Below are 19,324 nucleotides of genomic sequence, written 5' to 3' on the forward strand. Positions count from 1 at the left end.
TTTTTTAAGTCCAAGATTGGTGCATGCGCATTGACCGCAAAGAGAAGGATTGTTCAGCAAAGGTTTCAGTTCGTGACACCGGCGCCACGTGTAAACAAAGCGTTGCCCCGCCAACATCACGGTAAGTGTCCCCAATTCAAAGCAAAATGTGTCTCTTTGAAATCACGTACGGCTTAAATTTATGGTTGTGGGAATGAGTAAGGTTTGTATTTAGTATAATTATGTGTGGTTTTCAACGAAAAATATACACGTTAACGAACATACCAACCGATTTGCTGTAGATCGGTCCTCACTCAAGCATGTTCGCCCACTTTCATCCCATCCTACACGCCTTTTTGTCGATAAATGGACTGTCAAGCCAAACGATTATGTTCATTGATGTGTCCTGCGTTCATATGTAAAATATCACCATTCAAAACGGTCTGTATTGTGCACAATAGCGTTTATATTGCTATTCTGACACAATTTATTTAGTTGAAAACATGTTTTTGTCATCAACAACTACCAGAGTGCTCCATGTTGCCTATTGCAGACGAAGGTTTAGTGCACATATCCCTTTGCGCATGTATCCACGGTAATCACCGAACATTGAAAAACCCAGAGACATCCCGTATCACGGAGAAGACACGAGATTCCCGAATGTTTGGCATTACGTCAATATGCCAGGTTTTATATATGACAGCACGTATCATGCTTACGTTTTATTCCATGTATCGTTCGAAAACCGGCACGGTTGGCCTAGTGGTAAGGCGTCCGCCCCGTGATCGGGAGGTCGTGGGTTCGAACCCCGGCCGGGTCATACCTAAGACTTTCAAATTGGCAATCTAGTGGCTGCTCCGCCTGGCGTCTGGCATTATGGGGTTAGTGCTAGGACTGGTTGGTCCGGTGTCAGAATAATGTGACTGGGTGAGACATGAAGCCTGTGCTGCGACTTCTGTCTTGTGTGTGGCGCACGTTATATGTCAAAGCAGCACCGCCCTGATATGGCCCTTCGTGGTCGGCTGGGCGTTAAGCAAACAAACAACAACAACAACAAATCGTTCGAAAGTCTGACTTTTATCGGGGATAGGGATTCGCCGCGTGTGAAGACTGCGGTAAATCTGTGAATGATAAGAGAACACGGATTGTCTCAGAAGAAAGTCAACGACTAAATGTTTCAGACCCGTAACTTCATGTCAACATTGCAAACACTGGACGTTGCATATACAGAAAGGAGATATTTTCGTCGATCAAACAACACGGGTCAACTTTATGTGCAGACCCAGAGACGGAAGCCATGTCCCACCCCCGTGTCATCACAATGGCACGTAAAAGACCTTGGTCATTCTGCCATAAGTGCAGGTGGCTGAATACACCTAAACACGCAGACACCTGGGTAGCGCGACTCCGTTGCTGCTAGCTTTCCACTGGGAGGAAGCGACCCGAATTTCCCAGCGATGGGACAATAAAGTCATGAAAATGAAAATGAAATGAACCAAATTCAGTGATGATGCTCAAGTTCGGAGCTCAATCCGTCAATCAATTTCACAACAAATTAATGTTCTTTGGCTTGATTACAGGGACTTGTATCAAAAATAAGTCAAGAATGCCACTAGATTCTGGGCTATGATTTGAACATGCTAAAGTTCAAGATTACCCAAAACTGTCCTCTCTACGTGTCGTAGGAAGCAGTACCAGGCTCTGCAGCTTAAGTATGTGACCAAGTGGAAGTATGCTGCTAATCCGTGTAGAAACCTGGACTGTCGGCGTTTACATGATGGTTTACACAGGGAGGCAGGTGTCTTTAAAATCACAGCCTTTGTCTGACACGGCGACTCGAACGTTTTCACAGAAAAGTACGTGTTAAGCTATGTGGTAAGCCAACTGTGTAGGATATGATGAAGCATTAGAACCAGAAGCGATGAACGATTGTCATCATTTTCATGACTTAACATTCAGAACGAGCTGGGTAACAAAAAGAGCTTGTCGGAAGGGAACAATAAGCCGTTTTCCATGGGGGCGGGAAGGTTACACATGGATAATCAAAAGCAAACCCAACGAACACACACACACACACACACACACACACACACACACACACACACACACACGCTCGCGCAATCACACGCATGCATACATACACGCACGCACACACACACACACACACACACACACACACACACACACACACACACGCACGCACGCACGCACACACACACACACGCACACACGTACACACACACACACACACACGCACGCACACACGTACACATACACACACACACACACACACACACACACACGCACGCACGCACACACACACACAAACACACACACACACACACACACACGCACGCACACACACACACACACACACACACACACACAGTGAGAGATAGAGGATGACAATCAAAGTGTATTTAGCAAATAACATTGGCTTGTCACCTCGGCAAAATAAGTTAGTGTCACAGCAAAGTGACACAGTAATGCGGAAATGTGTGTCATCATGTTCTATTTATAGGTTACATCCCCGCTTTTGGCTCCAACACCTTCTATATATATATATACGACTAGTGTCTGTCTGTCTGTCTGTCTGTCTGTTCGCGATGCACGGCCAAAGTTCTCGGTGGATCTTTTTCAAATTTGGACACCGTATTCAGCTACACCCGGGACACAACCTCACCGATGAGATATTTCAACACGTGCTCTCAGCGCGCAGCGCTGTGCGCGCTGAACCGATTTTTTGTTTTTTTTGTTTTTTTGTCGGGATCCACTACCAGTAACTCTTCCTTATCTTCTCCAGTGTTTTCAGCCGCGATTATCTCCCTTCCTCCGTGTGGCGTCAATCCATATTCCCGTTACTACGTTACTATTTTTAGAAGGTCACTGCACGTTACTATTTTTAGAAGGTCTCCAGTGTTTTGCGCGTTTATCTCCTTTCCTTCGTGCGTTCGCCGGCGTACACCCGGCAAAGCCGGGTCCCAGGCGCAGCCTGGTATTCGGCTCTACTTCTTCCCGGCGAAACCGGTACCCGGCGAAGCGGGTAATCATCTAGTATTTTATATTTACACCGACGTATTCTTCTTCAGCGTTCCAGAATTGTCTGGTTACGTGGGAGCTCGTTTTGCCCATTTGGGTTCCCCACACTATACTCTGAGAGCATAGTCAGCTTCACTCCGCTTTCGTTGAGTAGGCATGCTGGGTATTTTCGTGTTTCCATAACCCGCCGAACTCTGACATGGATTACAGGATCTTTTCCGTGCGCACTTGGTCTTGTGCTTGCGTGTACACACGAAGGGGGTTAAGTCACAAGCAGGTGTGCACATAAGTTGACCTGGGAGATCGGAAAATCTCCACTCTTAACCCACCAGGCGGCAGCGACCGCGATTCGAACTCACGACCTCCTGATTAGGAGGCCGACGTCTTACCACCACGCCACTGCGCCCGTCACACCGACGTATATTCGAGGTTGTGAAGGTTTCACTCTGTCTGTTGGTTTGTTGGTTTGTGTGTTTTTCCGCCCTTAGATATCTATTGTGTATGGGTCGATTGAGCTTAAAATTTGGCGTGTAGCTGCGAAGTTGGGTACACACGGCGTAGCGAAAGAGGTGATACAAACCTTTCAATGAAGTTCTAGGCCCACGTCTTGACTTCCATGTAGTATACGTTCACAGTTTGAAAGAGGTCAAGGTCAGTTCGTGCTCCCCCCCCCCCCTCTCTCTCTCTCTCTCTCTCTCTCTCTCTTGTTGTCAAGAACGTTTTCCTCCTATCCAAGTTAAAGCAATATACCGACAGAAGGACTCTGGAAATGTTCCACCATGCTCATGTAATGCCTCACATTAATTATGTTTCGACGCTCTGGGATGGCAGCAGTGATGTCCACTTGAAAAAGTTAGACTCTCTCTATCGTCGCTCGGCCAAACTCATCGTAAAGGATAATGCCTCAACAGATATGAAATTAAAAATGCTTAACTTTCTTCCACTGGAAAAGCATCTCAAGTTAAACAAAGCCATTTTCATGCATAAATTGTATCACGGTAAAGTGCCGATTTACATTACATCATTATTTAATAAAGCTACCCACAGATATGGGTCGGTCAACCTGATCCCACCAATTCCACGAATTGACCTGTATAAGACCAGTCTTGCTTTTTCGGGTACTTCAGTTTGGAATTCACTTCCATCATCCTTTAAGCACCTAAAGTCATTAAAAAGTTTTAAAAAATGTGTAAAAAACCACTTAATGTCTGAGTAGTTTAACGCCTTTTGACTTACCAAACTTAGTATTACGTCAAAAATATGCTGTGCATTGTATATTCTGAACATATTTTTTGTTACTCTATTGCTACATGTTCGATTGCCACCAGCTTGTAATTATAATTACCTGCATAGTATGCATTTGATTTTATGAATAACCACATATGTATGCTCTTCATGCCTCATCTTTATCATCATCATCATCATTATCATCATCATTATCGTCATCATCATCATCATCGTCATCTTTATTATCACGTTTTCCGACCTCCTTTTGTTGGTTAACATTTTAACTTTAATTTTTAATTTTTTTTTTTTTTTTTTTTTTTTAATTATATAATTGTGTGTCTATGCGTCCCAAGGACAGATTGTAAGAAAAGGCGTAGCCTTAAATCTAAATCCTTGTAAAATAAAGTTCAATTCAATTCAATTCAATTCTCTCTCTCTCTCTCAGCCAGTGTCTTTGTATCCATGCAAGTGATCATGGTGCATCACACCGCACAGGAGGACTGCCTTAAAGGCACAGTAAGCCTCCCGTAAACCATCACAGATACTGTCAGGCTTTTACACACAGTACAAACACCCTTTCTTTTATACACTCACCGCTCTTGAACATCCTAGGTGCCATCCGTAAAGAGCGAGCAATTTTCAAAGAATTTATTTTTGCGTGGTTTATCTTACCCCTGAGCCATCGCAAACCCGTGTGATCCAGTTTCCTTTTTTGGCAATGTAGTCGTCAGTTTGTGATTTCAATGCGAGTCGCTGTAAGCTTATCTGCAATAGCACGTTATTGTGTACCTCTGAATCTAAACGCAACAAACGGCTGCGATTCACACGAACTAAAGCGGTTGCATTTGACTATTCAGAGGTACGGGCGCTAGGCACAACCGTCGTCTGCTACGAGAAAGACGGTTTGCGTGACACGTTTCCGGGCTTTTCTTTTTTCAAACTTTCAAAACTTCGAATTGTACTGATCTTGTCTTGATGAAAAAAGAATTCGTTTATGATTTAAGAATGTTTGTGTAACAAGCTGTCAATTTATTATCTAGATTTTAAAAGTTAGTTCTAGCACCAAAATGAGGCGCCTGATTTCCTGATCAGACGGTCCACGAAAATAAACTGATTCTTTGAAAATTGCTCGCTCTTTACGTAGGGCACCTAAGATGTTCTCAAGAGATGAGTTACACACAGTACAAACACCCTTTCATTTAAACACTCACCGCTTGAGAACATCCAGGGTCCCCACTGGTTTTTAGAAACAAAATTCCATGACTTTTCCATGACTTTCCATGAGCCTCAATAACATTTTCCATGACTAGATCCACAGGTCACCATTTCCGAACACGCAAACTTTTTACGTCTTGTCACTGCCAGTTTTGACACTGGCTTGCTTTGCACTGAATTTGAGTCAGTTTCTACGCAGTGTCTCTTCGACAAGCAAGTCAAGCATTTGCTACGCAGTCAGATTATCGGTAATGTTTGCTGGTCCTGTCATTTCACTAAACTGGACCAGCCACTGTTTGTATCCATCTGCACTTTCGTAAATTCCGTTTCGTAACCGTCACTGTGACTTGACGAACTGTCATTTTTTTCACCGCCATACACAGTTCATTGCGAAGATCTTCCTCGGTAATTCGTTCCAATTTCGCATATTTTTTGTTGTCAAGAAACAACTCGAAAGAAAGTTTCAAACTCATCATCTTCCATCTTGCTTGTCGAAGCGCAAAAGTACTTTATCGATGCAAAATCAAAAGCAGAAAACTTCGACGAAACCGACTCAAATGCACCGCAGACGACACGACGAGATAACGGAAGGAAGTGAGCCTCGCTTTGGCTCAAGTGCCGTTAAAAATACCGTTATTCTCGTATGCAAATACGAACGAGAAGTTGGTCATACGAACAAGCCTTGTGCTGGCGACGCAAATCGCTACTGGCTGGCAAAGGGGGGGGGGGGGGGGGGGGGGGGGGGGGGGGGGAATGGCTGGGCAACAAAAATCACCGCTGGCGTGCTAAAGGTTAATTTTTTTTCTTTCTTATTGTTGTTAAATTCCATGACTTTCCATGACTTGAATTGAAATTACATGACTTTCCAGGCCTGGAAAATTAAAAATCAAATTCCATGACTTTCCAGGTTTTCCATGACCTGTACGAACCCTGACATCCTAGGTGCCCTCCGCAAAGAGCGAGCAATTTTCAAAGAATTTATTTTTGCGTGGTTTATCTTACCCCTGAGCCATCGTGAACCCTTGTGATCCAGATTCCCTTTTTCACAATGCAGTCGTCAGTTAGTAATTTGAATGCGACTCGCTGTGAGCTTATCTGTAATAGCACGTTATTATGTACCTCTGACTATGCACGAAACAAACGGCTGTGGTTCACAAGAACTCTCGCGATGGCTTTTGACTATTCAGAGGAACTGGCGATAGGCATAAACCGTCGTCTGCTACGAAAACCACGACCTTGCGTGACCCTGCTTCCGGGCGTTTCTTTTTTCAAACTTTCAAAACTTCGAATTGTACTGATCTTGTCTTGATGAAAAAAGAATTCTTTTATTATTTAAGAATGTGTAACAAGCTGTCAATTTATTATTTAGATTTTAAAAGTTAGGTCTAGCGCCAAAACGCACCACGGTCCGATTGTCTACTGAGACAATCCGCAAAATTAATTCTGTGAAAATTGCTCGCTCTTTACATAGGGCACCTAGGATGTTCCCGTTTGGTGAGCGTTCAAATGGAAGGGTGTTTGTACTGTGTAAAAGCCTGACAGTATCTGTGATGGTTTACGTGAGGCGCACTGTGCCTTTAAAAGTTCAACATGTCTTCATCGCACCGAACATTCGGGGGCGAGTTGCCACTAGGCGTCGCGGCAAATTGACACCCTGGACAGACAGAAAGCAAACCGAGCTTGAAGTCGGCTACTACAAAGCGGGGGAGGGAATCTGGAGGCTTAGCTGCGAGTTTCGTGCGTCATTCAAAGTCGTGGGAACAGTGGAGTCACGGTCGCAAAGGAAGGATGTAGGCCTATGCTTTATAGTTACATGTACCATGATCGAAACGTGATTTTCTGCAGTGAGCTATCAATAAAAATACATTCCGGGCTGCGAACTTAAATTGTTTTGAACAAAGTGTATTGTCACACATGTCTAGACAGGCCACGCAATTCCGACAAGATAAGACCCCGATCTCTAGTGTGCATGGATTTTCTAGCGTGCAAATACAAGCACAATGTGCGAAGTAGATTTACCGAGACAAAGAAGCCGCGGACTGGATTATGTGCCTATATCGCACGAAAACTTATTTTGGTAAATACGTACTATAGCATTGTACAGAAAACAACTTTCTGTAGTAAGTGTTTCTGTGGTACAATTGTTAAAATGATGGACTGTACTACCAAGATGAGAGCGTTCGTACAATGCAGAAACGTTCAGGATTTTTGTTAAGTAAAACGTGGAGGTAGGAGAATGTGTCTATGTACAGTGTGACCCAAAACAAATCCACCCTTTAAAATGCTAATAACTCCCACATGTATTAAGCGAAATACTTTATATGTGTAGTACATTAGCCTGGGATATGGGATAATAATTGCACAAAGTCTCACATATGTAGGTCAAGTGGTTTTAGTTTTACGCATTTAAAACAAAACATTTTTCAAATTCGAAGAATGACTCAAAAGTAGGAGGTTTGACACTGAGAAGAGGCCACACTCATCCGAGTTGACCCTCGAGACTCCCGCCTATGCTTGCTGTTTCAACTCATCTTTTGTCTGAAGATGATTTTTATTGCAAGGCCGTTCACAAAAAAAACCACAAATAAGAATCTGGAGGGCAAAACTCGTGTTAGTGTGGCTACCACTCAGGGCCAAACCTCGTATTTGTAAGTCAAATTCCGAATTTGAAACATCTGTAAAGGGTATACAAATTCAACCACTGGACCTACATACTTGAAAGTTTGTGACATTATCAACCCATATCGCAAGACAGTGCACACTTAATATGAAGTACTTTGCCAAACAAATGTAAGAGTTATTAGCATTTTTGTGGGTGTTAATTTTTGGGGGTCACCCTGTACTTTGCTTATGTTAAGGTGGAGAGTTATGCGCTTGCTGAAGAAGTTATTGTATGTTAATTAAAACTCTGAGTCATATGGGCTAGCATCAAAAGTGTTCATGTTCTTTTTTTTAAGAAAACGTGGATAGGTATGCGCTAGCCGAAGATTTTGTTTAATGTTTGTTGTTAATTAAAATTCGAAGTGATAATATGGACTAGCAGGAAAAGTTTTCCATGTACTTTTTTTTAATTAAAACGTGGAGTGCGTGTTATTGGCTAGATCGAGAAGGATTCCATGAATTCTGTGTATATAAACGTGGTGTTTTTTCTAGCAAGAAAGCGTTTCCATGATCGTTGTTAAGGGCTAATAAAACAAGCTCGTCCAATGTTTTCTGACTTAACACATGGGTTAAAAAAAACCTTCCAGAAGCTTTCTATATTTTCGGTGTGATTTAAAACGTGGAGATTTAAGAACTTCAAATATGAGCTTTTCCATGTTCTTTAAAGGAAAAATGGGTAGCGCCGTGTTCTGTATGGCAGCTCGCCTTCCTCAGGGAGAAAGCATCCCGAATGGCCATAAGGGTAACCTCACAGGCCGAATGTCCATAAGGGTAACCTCACAGGCCGAATGTCCATAAGGGTAATCTCACAGGCCGAATGTCCATAAGGGTAACCTCACAGGCCGAATGTCCATAAGGGTAATCTCACAGGCCGAATGTCCATAAGGGTAATCTCACAGGACTATATGAAATCTTATCCTTATCCTTTACGATTCAAAACGTGGAGTATTGGGAACTTTCAGAATAAGCTGTTCCGTGTTCTTAAGGACTAGCTGAAGAACATTTTCTATGTGTAATATATCTTTGCATTGCGACCGCACATGCAGGCACACACAACCACAAGTACAACACACACAGAAAAATAGACAGACCAAGAGACACGTCAAAAAACTCACACACACACACACACACACACAAACACACACACACACGCACACAAACACACACACACACACACACACACACACACACACACACACACACATACACACACACACGTTCGCACAACTCCCGTGAATAAAATCAAAGAAAAATAAATACTGTTTTTATTATTCCCTTCGTGAAGCCTGGGTCCAGGGGCATATAAGCAGTATTTGACAATGATCAAGATATGTCTTAGCCTGAACTCTCCTTTTCGAACAAGTGGGATCCATTTGTTTTTTGCAGACCCCAATTAAAGAAAGCTAATGTAGCAAGTGAAGCAAATCAAAACAAAGACCTACAGTCATAATAAACTACAGTAAACAAGGAAAAAGTTCTCATTAAACAAGCACGCTGAACATAATACCGAAAGCAATAAAATGTTCCCATTTGTTTAAGTTCTGAAAATCAGATCAACAAAAGTTTATCATTCATATATATATAACAGGCTGAAAGATGTAGAGATTTCCTGTCTGTCTCTTGAAGACTTGATAGTCCGATACAAGTTTGGGTGATTTTCAGGCATGCATTGCTGGCGCTTCTAAATAGAAGCGATACCAGGATTTTAAACGGGAGATGCATGCTCACAAAGCATGGCACGTGGAACAGTAAGTTTAATTATCATGCATTACACAATCCATTCCAAAAAATGAACAAGCAAACATATACAACTCGTAATCGTTCTAAGTTGATTTGGTTTAACTTAAAAAATGCAACAGCTTCTTATTCTAGTTTTAAAACCGTCTACCTCAAAACAAAAATGTCACCAAAACAAAGAACATGGTTTGGCTTACCAGTGCTTGACCGCAGTCTGTAAAGAAATGAAGGAAGTAAAGAAATGAAGAAAGAAAGAGCTGTACATTTGAAAAGAAAAAAAAAGATAACAGTCGAGAGGAGAGGAGGAGAAACATGCAAGATAAGAGACAATTAAGTCGGATCCGTGTCTTTCAAGTGGCCCATTTTGTGGTTCATATTTTTAGTAAATACATTTTGTATATCCTTTGACTATTGATTTCTACATTTTAACTAATAAGACGTTAACAATATCAACAGCATATAAGATCAGTTTTATTTAAGATAAACCACCCTCCCTCCCATATCACTTCAAAATAAAAGTGTACATGAAAAAATAACTAAAATAGTTAATACATTTTTAAATGAATAGATAACTGACCCCCCCCCCCCAAAAAAAAAAAAAAAAATACAACAACAAAAAACAGTGAGCAATTTGCTTTATGTCTAAATTAATGTAAACATCCAACGAGAGAAAAATGTTTCATCGTAGTTCCCTGACGTGGTGAAGTAATGTTAATAACCTGACTTAAACAGTTGGAGATCAAGCACTAATATAAAATATAACACTCATACAATGAAAACAAAATAATTAGACATCGGAAGAATAATTTGTTTAGGTCAAATTTGCTTTTTTTCTGAATGTATGGGGTGATAAACTGCGTGGTTATGTCTTTTCTTTGGTAACAATAACACATCGTGTGCAAGAGGTTTTCATCCACGTACATCCTAAGATACCTAGCTTACCAAGAATGTTGGAAACGATCAGAAATGGAACTAGCCTCTTTCTAAAAATACAATGTGCTTAAAGGCAAACCTTTCCCCGTGTCAACAGTTCGGCTCACCATATCAGATCTGGCCAGGCGTTTACATTGGATAAAACCAGTCCTCCACTTGGTCATATACCAGAAGTGAACATGCTCTTTGTGTTCAGTGGGAATTATTTGATGAATTAAATTCGTTAAAGACACTAGTGGCTTTTGTAAGAAATTAATTCGTTAACAAAATCCAACTCATTACAGCAAGAAGACTGGATGTGGACTTTTTGGTATGTGACCAAGTGGAGGGATGGTCTGATTCCATGTAAACGCCTGGCCAAATCTGAGTTGGTGGTCCGAACTGTTAACTCGAGAGAGAGTGTGGGCCTTTAAAAGTTACTACCTTTGTACATACTGAGTTGCCTTGCACACACACAAACAAAAAATTGAAGTAATTACAGAATCAAAAAACAAGAAAGGTAGGTTGTTGGAACGTTTTTGATTCTGAATTTTGGAACGCTGGCAGTCTCTTTGTTTTTGGATTTGAAGTAATTACAATTGAGCATATTAAAATTTGATTCCATCATATTTGATCGTTTTAGCATGCTCTGCGTCTGCGTGAATGAAGACACTGGAGAAGTCCATGCAGAAGATCTAAAACATTCTTGACCAAGTCATCGCCCAGGATTTTTAGTCCCACCCACTATTCAGGGGAGATCATCGAAACCCAAGGGGAGATTATCGACATGCCGTGCCATCCTCGCGAGCTCTGGACATGCCCTCCACGAATTCTTCCCTCGTCAGGGTTTTGTCCCCTGCACACAGAAGAATTATCTTGAAGTTGATGGCATGTATGTTCATGTTTATATATATAACGCGTAATTTGCTGGTCACATGCAAATACACGCTCGCGCGCACACATATTATCTCTCTCTCTCTCTCTCTCTCTCTCTCTCTCTCTCTCTCTGTCTCTCTCTCTCTCACACTTTTCATCTCTCTGTCTCTGTCTCTCTGTCTCTGTCTCTCTCTCTCTCGCTCTCTCTCACACACACTTCCTGTAGTTCAGCAAAAACATGGTTAAGTTAAAGAGATAAAGAAAGAGGTAAAATGCAGGTCTGAACCGCTGGTTAAAACGTCTTTGCATGCTTTGTCCTGAAACCCAGTAAACCAAAGATAAAATGACCAAGTACACACACACACACACACACACACACACACACACCTACACTCATACAGGGTGATGCGCACACACACACACACACACACACACACGCGCACGCTTCCTATTATACTGAGTCCACGGTTTGTCCGATTCAACTGTAGTAGGGGAGTTGCACAGATTTATAGTAAGTATTAGCGTGCACACGTAACAGTCAGAATGAAAAGTACAAAGGGCAACTGCAAACAAACCGCCCTGATATGGCCCTTCGTGGTCGGCTGGGCGTTAAGCAAACAAACAAACAAACAAACTGCAAACAAATCTGGTGTGAAACAAGACGACATTTTCCATAATAACTCGCGTCTTGCGAACTAATTGCCTGCACACTTTACGACTGTGAATGCTTCAGTGTGCGCGAATAATTTCTTTATAAAGAGACCTTTGAGTACTTAATATATACGTCTGGTAATTACCGCCAATCTTTTTACCTGCAATTATTCACCGCAACCTGAGCACACCTGAAGGAAAAGGTTCGGTTGTCACATCACGCCCAACAAAGATATCCTGCGATACCCGACCTATGGCATTGCGGTAGATTCTTGTGAAACGTCAATGCTTGTGGGTAATTAGGCAATCAATAATTGGATACTCTACGGCGCATGTTGTGTGAGAGACTGTAGGCGATCACTTGTAATTGGTGATGTTGTTTAGTAACTCGTTCTAAGAGCGAAGTTTCTGACCTAAGGTCGGCCTAGTAATTTTTTTTAGAATCGCTCTGCACACACACACACACACACACACACACACACACACACACACACACACACACACACACACGCACGCACGCACGCACATACACACACACGCACAAACACGCACACACACACATATACACACACTCACACGCACGCACGCACACACACGCACAGACACACACACACACGCACACACACACACACACCCACGCATGCACGCACGCACACGCACACGCACACACACATACGCACACACACTCACACACGCATGCACGCACGTACGCACGCACACTCACACACACACACACACACACACACACACTCACACACACACACTCACACTCACACACACACACTCACTCACACACACACACACACACACACACACACACACACACACACTCACACACACACACACACACACTCACACACACACACACACACACACTCACACACACACACACTCACACACACACACACACACACACACACACACACATAATCTGTGACAATCGCTTAAAGGCCCACTCCACCAAAGACTGAGTTCGCCTCACCGTCTTAGATCTGATCAGGCTTTTACATTGGATAAGATCACACCCCTCCACTTGGCCACATACCTTCTTCTTCTTCTGCGTTCGTGGGCTGAAACTCCCACGTACACTCGTGTTTTTGCACGTGTGGAATTGTACATGTATGACCGTTTTTACCCCGCCATTTAGGCAGCCATACGCCGATTTCGGGGGAGGTCACATGCCAAAAACGAACAGTCTGCATACTCTGTGTGCACAGCGTTCTTTTCTTAAAGGCTTAATTTCGTATGAAGGCAATCGAAAATTAATTCATGAAAAAATGTCCAACTCAACACAGCAAGCAGTCGGGTCGTTTATTTATGGTATGTGACCAAGTGGAGGGATAGTCTTATCCCAAGTTAAAAGCCTGACCAGACCAGAGTGGGCCTTAAGTCATTCTCGTGTAAACTTTTTCGGTAATCAGCGAAATTAATTCAGTAAAAAACTTCCCGTTTATATGTTGTGTGTGTGTGTGTGTGACTGTGTCCAAGGGCAGGGATAGTGTATTAACCACACGTAAATGTCTGGCCACATATAAAAATGTACTCCCTAAGGAGCCATTTTGAGAAAGTATTCGTGCGAATTGGACCTTAAACATGTCCAGAGACATTCGCTGTGCTATAAGTAAGAAACACCTGAAATAATATTGCTCGAAAATGCTCTATAACAATGCTAATTATTTAAAAGAAATCTAATCGACGAGATTATTATTCATCCTACTCTTCCGTGTCAAGATTTCCAAGCTCTGCTCGTCATCATATCATTCCGTCCTGGTAGGTACGTATCGTCGAAGCAGACAAAAGTGCACGATTCAAGTATCTAAATTTTTAATTTAGGAAACGGAAGCAGATACCTTTCTGTAAACGCATATATCACAGCGTAAATAAAAATACTGTAACCATTGGAGAATATAGATCGTCTCGAAACACCCAACACATAATTCATTTTTGAAAAATGGAGCGTTCAAATACTAATTCTAAGGCATTACCTGTGTGTGGTATCATCTTTTCAGCAACACCCCCTATCCCCACAACAAACGAACTATGTAGCTTCTTGGACAATTTCAGATCCATGCTTTCAACAAAAGCTTGTGATACGTGTTCTTTTCAGGGGGCGAAAAGTAGGCCGGGAATCGAAACAAATAAAAGTCTAATATAGCCGTTTCAAATTTGAATAACTGAGAGCTTTAAACGCTTACTTTAAGGTAATCGCACCCCTGGTGAGTGGTAGTATAATTATACAGGTCTTGGCGAGATTACAGACAGTGTTTGGTCCAATACATCCCTTTAAGTTTAGCGAGTAGGATTTTGAAACACCTCCTGTGGGATTTCTGTTGTCAATTAAATGTAAGAAACTGTCTTATTCTTCTATTCTTGGCTCACGTATGCCGAACTTTCCTTGCTATTTTACTTGGGATACGATGATCTCTCTGCTTGGACACATACTAAAACTAAACATTCTGACTGCAATTCAAAAACAACATTCCCAATGTGCACAGCGCCATCGTGATGAAGAGATCGAATTCGCTGCCCCGCTTAGCTAAAAAGTTCCTTTATATTTTTGTTTCATAATTAGTGTATATCCGTTCACTGCAAAGACCATTAGTTCGACGTACTCCTGAATACTTCGTTTTTGTCAATCATTAAATGTTCCATAAAGTAACTTGTCTTCTTTTGTTTTCCAACAAGCAAACACACATATCCAACTGCATATACATACATATATTTAACATTAATTTGAAAGAAATATCGTACATTATGAAGCTTATGTCCAACATAGGTCAAACATACAATGTGTACACACATTGGGGGGAGAAAAAAGAAGAAGAAAAAAAGCAAACACACGAACCAAAACAAAGGTTTAAAACACAACAACCACAACAACTCACCATTCTTGTCAAACTCGAAGAACATCAAACCCAAGGGAAGCTCGTACTGTCTTTCCTCTGAGGGACCCCCGACCACATCCTGGGCCTTCGCTGACGACCCCAAAGAGGCAGCAGACAACTCTTGTCCTTGCTCGCTCCGCCCGACACGAGGGTAGCCGCCGCTGATGGTGTAAATGCCTCGCTTTAGGAGAGACCGGAAGTGGTCGTCGCCATAACCGGACATGGCGTCATCAGTCTGAAATGGCGCCGACGGGCTGGAGCGGCCGATGCGGGGGTAGCTGGATCCTTTATCTCCTCGCGTGAAGAAAGCTCGCCTCCCAACCCGCGGGTAGTCGTTGTCAGTGCTCTTGGTGTAGAAGACGGCACAGCTTGACCCTGCCAGGACGCAGATCAGCCATATCGCCATCAACTCCTGCATCGTTCTCAGTAGGGACTGCAAGCCAAACAGAACACTTCTTGGTTAGATTAGATACACAACGGTCTGCAAAACAGAACACTTCTTGGTTAGATTAGATACACAACGGTCTGCAAAACAGAACACTTCTTGGTTAGATTAGATACACAACGGTCTGCAAAACAGAACACTTCTTGGTTAGATTAGATACACAACGGTCTGCAAAACAGAACACTTCTTGGTTAGATTAGATACACAACGGTCTGCAAAACAGAACACTTCTTGGTTAGATTAGATACACAACGGTCTGCAAAACAGAACACTTCTTGGTTAGATTAGATACACAACGGTCTGCAAAACAGAACACTTCTTGGTTAGATTAGATACACAACGGTCTGCAAAACAGAACACTTCTTGGTTAGATTAGATACACAACGGTCTGCAAAACAGAACACTTCTTGGTTAGATTAGATACACAACGGTCTGCAAAACAGAACACTTCTTGGTTAGATTAGATACACAACGGTCTGCAAAACAAAACACTTCTTGGTTAGATTAGATACACAACGGTCTGCAAAACAGAACACTTCTTGGTTAGATTAGATACACAACGGTCTGCAAAACAGAACACTTCTTGGTTAGATTAGATACACAACGGTCTGCAAAACAGAACACTTCTTGGTTAGATTAGATACACAACGGTCTGCAAAACAGAACACTTCTTGGTTAGATTAGATACACAACGGTCTGCAAAACAGAACACTTCTTGGTTAGATTAGATACACAACGGTCTGCAAAACAAAACACTTCTTGGTTAGATTAGATACACAACGGTCTGCAAAACAGAACATTTCTTGGTTAGATTAGATACACAACGGTCTGCAAAACAGAACACTTCTTGGTTAGATTAGATACACAACGGTCTGCAAAACAAAACACTTCTTGGTTAGATTAGATACACAACGGTCTGCAAAACAAAACACTTCTTGGTTAGATTAGATACACAACGGTCTGCAAAACAGAACACTTCTTGGTTAGATTAGATACACAACGGTCTGCAAAACAGAACACTTCTTTGTTAGATTAGATACACAACGGGACAGTTTGCACAGGGATTCTGGTATAGTGTCTACAAGCCAAATGGGACACTTCTTATGAGATACATAACGGTACAGTTTGCACAGTGATTCTTGTAGTGTCTACAAGTCAAACAGAATAATACATAACGGTACAGTTTGCACAGTGATTCTGGTAGTGTCTACAAGTCAAACAGAATATGTGTTTATGAGAGTCAAACAGAATATGTGTTTATGAGAAACATAACGGTACAGTTTGCATAGTGTTTCTGGTAGTGTCTACAAGTCAAACAGAATATGTGTTTATGAGATACATAACGGTACAGTTTGCATAGTGTTTCTGGTAGTGTCTACATTTAGTACAAGTCAAACGGGACACTTCCTACAAGATACATAACAGTACAATTTGCATAGTGTTTTTCGTAGTGCCTGCAAGTGCAAAGCAGAATACTTTATTGAAGCCAAACCGCCGCCAGATTTTGTATGGTTCTCGGTTGTGATTGCGAGTAAAGCAAAACATTCTTGATGACAAAAATAACGGGACAGTTTAGTTAGTAAGTGTTTTCAGTAATGTCTGTAAAGCTGGTCATTTTTCCAAACCGAACCTTCATCAGTTCTTGCATATACTTGTCAGTTGGGGCTAGAAGCAAAACAGGACACTTTTTTTTTTAATAAATAAGGAGAGAGTTTTGCAGGGATTCAGTAGTGTCTGCAAAACAGAACATATTTATGAGATAAATAGCTGGTATGATAAAAATAGTTGGACCGCTTGAAGGTTTCATAAATATGGATGCAAGACAGAACAGAACATGTGTATCCTACGCGAAAAAAGACCCCCCATGTCATAACTAAACCATATCTTCATACGTGTGCATATCATGTGAGGTCAAGCCAAACTCTGGCAGAAACTTCGGACATCATTTTCCACTGCTCATTTTGACCAAGTCGTCGAGGCAAACTTCAATCTGTTGTTTCCTCTGTAAGCCTTTCAAGAACTCACACCTGACACTTCTTCCTTTGTTCATGGGCTGAGACTCCAACGTTCACTCATGTTTTAGCACGAATGGATTTTTACGTGCCTGACCGTTTTTTCCCCCGCCATTTAGGCAGCCATACGCCGCTTTCGGGGGAAGCATGCTGGGTATTTTCGTGTTTCCATAACCCATCAATGATTCTGTTTAATTAATGTTTGCTACCTGCGCGATTTAAATGACAACAACAAAAAGACAGAAAACAAGAGAGCGTTGGAGAGAAATCTAACTAATCACCAACTAGTAGTCATATCAACACATACACGTATGTTATTTGCCACAAAACAACGGGTGTTATCCTTGTATTGCATCCTGACAGGTGTTCGCTCACCTTCCCTACAATCAGGGTTCCAAGCAGTGACCGGAGATAAGAATGGTAATCATCACAATAATGTGATGTGGCTAGCACGGGCGAATGTCGGTAGTCTTTCGCATCAGATTAAGGGGACATACTGTACGAATTTTTTTTTTTTTCCTGGTAGGTCAAGAAATAGTTAGTTATTGCTTAAATGTAGAGTTCCAACAAGGCAAGACAATTATCAGACAATGGACTGTTACAGTAGATAGACAGACAGATAGGGAAACACACAGATAGATAGATAGAAATAGATAGATATAGATACATGGAGATAAATAGGGTCAATAAAAAAAATAGTACACAAATAAATTGATACACACAAAACTAAAAATACAAAAATGAATAAATGGATGAGTAATTAGATGCATTTAGACATACACACAGGCAAAGTTTTTGACAAATGAATTATACAAATTATAATACAAAAAGAAATGTATCATCGGCAAAGCAAATTCCGGAGAGTATAAAAAAAACAACCACCCAGCTATTCTGAATCGCAGTATTCAGCATGTACGTACTTGCGACTAATACCTTCTTCTTCTTCTTCTTTCATAAGCTTAGACTCCCAGGTTCACTCATGTTTTTAGCACGAGTGGATTTTTACGTGTATGACCGTTTTTACCCCGCCATTCAGGCAGCATACGCCGATTTCGGGGGAGGCATGCTGGGTATTTTCGTGTTTCTATAACCCACCGAACTCTGACATGGATTACAGGATCTTTTCCGTGCGCACTTGGTCTTGTGCTTGCGTGTACACACGAAGTGGGTTAAGTCACAAGCAGGTCTACACATAAGTTGACCTGGGAGATCGGAAAAATCTCCACTCTTAACCTACCAGGCGGCAGCGACCGGGATTCGAACCCACGACCTCCCGATTAGGAGGCCTATGTCTTACCACCACGTCACTGCGCCCGTCTAATACCTTAACAGTACTCACCTCCATTATGTTATAAAAGTGACCACCATTATGTAGATTCACTATCAATGGGTGAGAGACATTTACTTTTTCGCGCGTGAAAATAAAAGACATTATCTGAAAAAGTAACAATAAACACTCTCTCTCTCTCTCTCGCTCTCTCTCTCTCCCCTCGTCTCTCTCTCCCCTCGTCTCTCTCTCTCTCTCTCTCTCTCTCTCTCTCTCTCTCTCTCTCTCTCTCTCTCTCTCTCTCTCTCTCTCTCTCTCTCTCTCTCTCTCTCTCTCTCTCTCTCTTTCGTAGAAGATACGGGTATTAATAAGTGCATTGATCATACAAACCCATTCCGAGCTTTGAGCAATTATTAAA

General features: G+C 41.9%; 1 protein-coding gene across 2 annotated transcripts in view; it reads right to left on the reverse strand.

Moving 5' to 3' along the window:
• Positions 1–9,372: 9,372 nt before the first annotated feature.
• LOC138947750 (HCS2 neuropeptides-like) overlaps positions 9,373–19,324 on the reverse strand; it is a 61,569-nt gene continuing 51,617 nt past the window's right edge. For both annotated transcript variants that reach the window (XM_070319304.1, XM_070319303.1), the window contains exons 2-3: positions 15,183–15,615; positions 9,373–11,626 (exon numbers count right to left, since the gene is read on the reverse strand). In XM_070319304.1, coding sequence (XP_070175405.1) covers positions 11,550–11,626; positions 15,183–15,600 — 495 coding nt within the window. In that variant the 5' untranslated portion in view covers positions 15,601–15,615 and the 3' untranslated portion in view covers positions 9,373–11,549. The remainder of the gene's footprint in view (positions 11,627–15,182; positions 15,616–19,324) is intronic.

Source organism: Littorina saxatilis, linkage group LG14 (genome assembly GCF_037325665.1).
Source record: "Littorina saxatilis isolate snail1 linkage group LG14, US_GU_Lsax_2.0, whole genome shotgun sequence".
Lineage (NCBI taxonomy): Eukaryota > Metazoa > Mollusca > Gastropoda > Littorinimorpha > Littorinidae > Littorina > Littorina saxatilis.